Source organism: Parasteatoda tepidariorum, unplaced genomic scaffold (genome assembly GCF_043381705.1).
Source record: "Parasteatoda tepidariorum isolate YZ-2023 unplaced genomic scaffold, CAS_Ptep_4.0 HiC_scaffold_3077, whole genome shotgun sequence".
NCBI classification, from domain to species: domain Eukaryota; kingdom Metazoa; phylum Arthropoda; class Arachnida; order Araneae; family Theridiidae; genus Parasteatoda; species Parasteatoda tepidariorum.
In genome coordinates, this window is record NW_027261635.1 from 1 (window position 1) to 6,683 (window position 6,683).

Here is a 6,683-nt window from a genome sequence, read left to right on the forward strand (position 1 = left end):
GGCCCCACCAAGCTTAAATCCGGCCCTGTGATTCCCTGGCAAAAAAAGCAATCAAAATTGATCAAATAACGAATAAACCGATTCCTTTCTTTACCACCAAGCGGTTACTTAAAATATAGATTAGAGAGAGCTTTAGGTGTAATATAAGAGTGGCAAATAAAGACAAGAAATGGGTAGAAGAAATCACAAATATTCCACTGTGGCCAAAAGGACAAATCGGTTGCTACTTTTTGCTTCATTACTGGTCACAATTGCCTCTCCAAGTGAGCGATTTATAGACTAACTGTAGTTTCAGTTTTGTTACTGTTGTCTCTGTTTTTTGTTCGAATTTTAGTGTTTGCTATTCTGTCTACAGTTGTCTTCCAATCTGCCGTAAGAAATAAAAAGAAAGAAAAAAGAAAACTATGGTATGGCATCAATGAAGGAATCAAAAAGAAACATTCACATTCCCCTCCCTTAAAGTCTAATAAATTAAAAATTATATTTTATAATTTTTAAATGTTGCTTCTTTTTAATTTTCATTGGCAAAATTTTCTTTGTGATAATTATTTTTACAAACTTATTTCATAAAAAAAAAAAATTTTAATTTAATGTCATAAACAATTTATAGACATGCGTTTCGTGAAATGTTAATGCAACCGTAAGACAGTTTTTTCAATTGCGTGTACTATATTTAGTTTGAAGTATTCTAATTTCTTACTAATAAATTGAAATAATATCAAAATACTGAACTTTTTACAAAAAACCTTTTGTTCAGTAAGCAAATTATTGAAATTGTATTTTAAAATTTAGGATGACAAAAATCAAAGTACTTTTTAAAATTAAAAAGTAAAAATTACTTGAGTTTTTAAATATTTTGAAGAATTTTTTCTATTTGCAGTCTCTTTCTGAAAATAATTACTGTGGATATTTTTGGTTGCTAATACATTAGCAATTTTGGGATTTTAATCCTTAATTTGACTGAAAAATTGTATCTCATCAAGCAACTATCTTTATGAAAAATCATTTTTTAAATATGAACATTGATAAATCTGAAATAAATATTATACAGTGACCTCTCACTTATGCACCACCTCTTTTATACAACGTGGTGGATGATACTGACGAGGATGATGAAGTTCCTCCAAATCACACAGCAGTATTGGAAGCTTTAGACACGATTCGTGACTATTTACAATTTAATGTTGCTTCTGAAACTCCCCCTTATCCCATTTATATGAACTGGAAAACACTGTTTTTGAAATACTTCGGCAAAAGCAAATACAAACATGTATTAAAGTTATTTTGTAAGAAAATAAATTGTCTTAAGGTATGTTAAATTTTTTCTTTGTACATACGTCATAGTAAATACCAAAACAGTATAAATATTAACATTTAGTCTTTAGAAACATATTTATTCATATTGTCACTGCAATTTACGATGCGTTTCAGAATTTTGAAGTTTTTCACTTATGCGCCTCTTTCACTTATGCGCTTTTTTCTCTTGGCCCCTTACACCGGTGCATAAGTGAGAGTTCACTGTAATTGAATGTTGTCTTTGTTAATTGTATTGCTATTGAAATTAAATACCTACCTTAATGACAACAGCAACTTATGTTGAAATTTCAAATGTTTCTTTCTAAGCATATAAATTTCTTGAGAAAATATTGAATTTTGATTTCTTATTTAGTGTTTGGATATTTTCCATGCTTATCACGTTCACCGTCAAAATCTCAGGAACTGTAAATAAAGAATGATATTGCAGTATATCAAATTTCTTAAATTGAAACTTTACCCTTTACTTCCAAAGATTTAGCAAAAGCCACTCAATTCAATTGATATTTGAAACTTTTAATTTTGAAAATATTACAGTATGAAGGCCAGTTAAAAAGGAAGGAGAAGTATATCTTAAAGGATGGGTGTATTATGTATGGGCAAAAAGTTTCAGACTGCTACAAAGCAAAAATATCAGATTAATTGCATCATGAGCATCTTGGTTTAGTAAAAATGAAAGTACTTGTCAAATAGTACGCGCCCTGGCAAGACATTGATGAGAACATAGAAAATTCAACAAAAACCGTTTGGATTGTGCTAGGTTCAAAACGGACCCAGTAAAAGCAAAAGTTCATCAATGGAAATATCTCTGTGTGCACCATGGGAAAGAGTGCACATTGATTTTGCAGGACCTCTATTTGAAAGGATGCTTCTACTCATTGCTGACGCCCACTAAAATGGTTTGAAGTTTATCCTATGAAGACAGCCAACTCGTTCAAAATAATTTAATGTCTCTGAGACTGTTTTTCACTGTTTGGACTACCTGTAGTTTTAGTTTCAGACAACGGTACGCATTTTACTTCCACTGGATTTCCAAACAATTATACGAAGCAATGGCATAAGGCATAAAACTTGCGCCGATTTCAAACCATCCAGCAACGGGCGAAAGCAGAGCGCTATGTATACACATTATAAAGTAAACACTCTGTGTCATGTAGAACTTAGCAGGAAATACCCAGCAAAAGGATAAAATCTTCTTTATGCAATATTGCAAGGCTCCTAATATGACAACTATGATTAGCCTGGCTGTGCTTTTCTACCAGAGGAACATTAGAAGTAGAACAGATCTTGTTCTCCCTGACTTGGTCGAGCGAGTCAATGAGAAGATCAGAAAAACCACTTATACTTTTGAAGATCATATCATTCACAAAGGTAACAAAGTGGCTATTCGAGGCAATCGTTCACCTAATACAAGGTGGAAATTTAGAACTGTTATGAGAAAGAATGGAGCTCTTCATTATACAGTTAATGTTGTACACGATACATTTTATAAACGCCACGCAAACCAAATGCAACCAACTGTGGACCAGATCTTGGACATGACTGCTCACTTGCGTCCTGCAGTTTCTCAAAATATATCCGGTGACAGATTAATTGGAAAACTGAGCTTTCAATTAGCTTTTTTCCCTTTCTAAAGCTTTTTTGGAAGGCCCCGTGCTTTCTCGAGACTTCTCGTTTTTCTTTTACTTTTGAAACCCTCGTACGTCTTGTTAACATCCTGCTCAATTGGTATTGTCGACGCTCAGGTAAATATGAACTCGCTCAATAAACAAAAAGAAGCGGACTGTATATTTGCACAATATTTATTTATTATTATTTGGAAGAGAGCTTTTTTGTAGCTCGTTACAACTCTCCTTCCACACACACTCTCTCTCACTCAGTGTTACAAGTTATACTAGGTGGCGCTACAAATCCGTGCGGATACATACCGCCGGGCGTTGCATTGTTTTAACAATCAACAATATTACTACAACTACACAAATATTACTATACTAACAATTACTATTACACGATAAATTTCACATTTTACATGATTATGAAAAGTAATATAAATTTTTTTTAAAAAAATATTCATTCAATTGGCAATAAACAAATCTTGGAAATGGGCCTTTTAAAGATCCCTTTGTTTGTTTTAATACTACAAACACGAACTCTGCCATCCTTTCCCGGAAAGACCTCCACAANTCCACAATTCTACCAATTGGAAAATTACATATAGCCAAATTATCTTCCTTTATCAAAACCATAAGTCCAGGTTTAATGTTTTGTTTCTTAATGTACCATTTCGACCTTTGTTGCAAAGTTGACAAATAATCTTTGTGCTACTTTTTCCATATTAATTGCACGAATTTAGTGGTTTTGTGCCATAAACTCAACCTATTTTCAGATACATTGGTTACATCTGGTTCAACAATTGATGCGAACGGTCTTCCGATCAGGAAATGGCCTGGAGTGAGAACGCTCAAATCATTGGCATCTGAAGATAACGGGGTAAGCGGTCTTGAGTTTAAAACGGACTCAATTTGAGTAGTTACAGTCAAAAAATCTTCATAAGTTAATTTCTTATCACCCACTACTCTTTTCAGATGATATTTGAAGGATCTCACTCCAGCTTCCCAGAGCCCTCCAAAATTCGGACTCCTAGGTGGCAAAAATTTCCATTTGATATTTTCATGACTCATATAATTACATAAACTCTTATCAGGATTTTTAACTAAGCTAAATAATCGCTGTAACTCATTATTACTCCCAACGAAATTAGTCGCATTATCTGAGTACAGAATACTGCTTTTTCCTCTACGCGAAAAAAATCTCTTTAATGTAGCTATAAATGCTTGAGAGCTCAACTCTGTCACAAGCTCCAAATGAATCGCTTTTGTGACGAAACATACAAAAATCGCGACATAAATTTTTTGAAAAGTACCTTTCCGTTGGTTCTTGTATTTAATTGTAAATGGACCGCAAAAGTCCACACCTGAAATGGCAAATGGAAAGTTTTGACTCACACGACTTTTGGGTAGATCACCCATAAGTTGATCACAAGTTATTGGTTTAGCTTTAAAGCACGACAAACACTCACGAACTACTTTTCTACAAATAGATCTGCCATTGATTGGCCAAAATCTTTGCCTTATAATAAACAATAATGTTTGAGGTCCAACATGTAAATTCTTAATATGATTACTAATAATTATCAATTGTGTTAATTTATGTTTTTCTGGTAACAACAATGGGAATTTTTTGTCAAAGCACAAATTACTATTGGACAAACGTCCACCTACTCTTAAGAGACCTTCTTTATCAATGAAAGGACATAAATTTCTTACCTTACTCTGCTTTGAAACTTCACCTGTAATTTCTAAATCTCTGATTTCCTTGCTGAACTCCCGTTTCTGCACTAAACTTACCAATTTCAGTTCAGCTCTTTTAAGTTCATCTGGAGACAAAGACCCAGTTGATGTGTCATAAGTGCTCCGACAATTATCGATGAACCTATATACAAAACTTAATACACGAATGAGTTTACTATAATTATTACTAACTTCCAGAAAATTATCAAGAAAATTACCATTATCACTAATAAAACAATTAAAGTCACTAGATGGTTTAAATTCATTAGAAAATTCATCTTCAATAACTCTGGATGGAATGTCTCTATTTGGATATTCACTGTTACACAAGAAATTTGGTCCTTCAAACCACAATCTACATTGTGAAAGTTTATCAGGATCGAGACCTCTGGAGATAATGTCTGCAGGGTTCTCAGTTGATGGTACATATCTCCAACTGTCAATGTTAGTTAAGTCTTGAATCTGGGATACACGATTGGCTACGAAAGTCTTAAGTAGAAATGACTCCTTAAGTATCCAAGAAAGCACAATCATGCTATCACTCCATAAGTAAATGTTGGGTATAGGCAAATCAAGAGCTTTTATCACTTTTTTCACTAATTTGGCTAGAAGCAGTGAGGCGCAGAGTTCTAGTCTTGGGATGGTTACTCTTTTCAAAGGTGATACACGACTTTTGCTAGCAATCAATTTGATAGTCGCTGCTTGACCATTTTTAACACACTTACAGTAAACAACAGCACCGTAAGCAACCTCTGACGCGTCGGCGAATCCATGAATTTCAATCATGTCAGCTCCCTCTGTAAGTATACATCTATCAAATTCCATGTTGTTAACACTCTCTAAAGCTTCGACAAACTTTTTCCACTCTTGGACTTGTTTCTCAGGTAGTTCTTCATGCCAGTCCAGTTTTAAAGACCATAGCTGTTGCAAAAATATCTTTGTTTTTGACACTACTGGTCCAAGCAATCCAAGGGGGTCGAAAAGGCGTGCAATTGTGGATAAGACACAACGCTTCGTAACCTTCGAGTCTTTTCTATGTGATGCACTACAGGTAACTTTAAAATAAAGACTATCTTTCTTCGGACTCCAGGAAACTCCTAGCACTTGAGTTCCATCACAATTAGTAAAATTATATATTTCTTCACCATCAGAAACTAACGCTGCGCAGTTGCTATGCCATTTGTGGAGTTGCATGCCAGCATTTCCTAAAATACCAATTAACTGATTTTTAAGTTCCTTTGCAGTTGTTAAATTATCAGAGCCGGTCAACACATCATCGATGTAGAAATCATTTTCAATGACTGGAGCAACAAGAGGATAATTTTCTCCTTCATCAATAGCTATTTGCTTTAATGTACGAGTTGATAGAAATGGTGCACACACCGTACCGTAAGTGACGGTATTCAACTCGTAGGTTTTGACAGGTCCTTTCTCTTTTTCTTTCCAAAGAATACGCTGCAATTTTCTTTGGCTTTGATGAATTAAGATCATTCGGTACATTTTCTTAATGTTTGCTGTGAATGCATAGACATATTTACGGAACCTTGTCATGATGGAAAATAAATCACTCTGAACTATGCCTCCATTTAATTGCAAAGAATTTAAGGAGTTACCAGCTAAGGTAGGATAACTCGCATTAAAAACAACTCTTAGGACAGTTGATTGCTTATCAGGGCGGTAAACTCCTAAATGGGGAATGTAGTAAGTGGCTTCTTCCTCCTCATCATCCGAAATTTCTGACGTGTGTCCCATCTCTAAATATTCATGAAGGAAATCTTTATATAAAGATAAATAATTTGGCTCCTTAATTAAACGTTTCCACATCAGATTTAATTTCTTCAACTCAAACTCCTTAGATTTTCCCAAATGCTGAGGATCCTCTTTTAAAGGCATCTTTACTATGTACCGTCCCTCAGAATTTCTAGCACAGTTGTTTTTAAAATGTTCTTCACAAATAATTTTTTCTTTACTCTCAATAATTTCATTTTCTATATTTTCTATCTCCCAAAAACTTCTAAC

General features: G+C 34.1%; 1 protein-coding gene across 1 annotated transcript; it reads right to left on the reverse strand.

Annotated features, from left to right (window-relative positions):
* Positions 1 to 3,635: 3,635 nt before the first annotated feature.
* On the reverse strand, positions 3,636 to 6,557 carry LOC107450180 (uncharacterized). Its single transcript, XM_071176894.1, has one exon. It carries the CDS (start codon positions 6,555 to 6,557, stop codon positions 3,636 to 3,638), a length of 2,922 nt encoding a protein of 973 aa, XP_071032995.1.
* Positions 6,558 to 6,683: the final 126 nt, after the last annotated feature.

Bases quoted from the DNA above. Each gene is read 5' to 3' on its own strand.
- LOC107450180 (XM_071176894.1), bottom strand. From the start codon at position 6,557: ATGCCTTTAAAAGAGGATCCTCAGCATTTGGGAAAATCTAAGGAGTTT.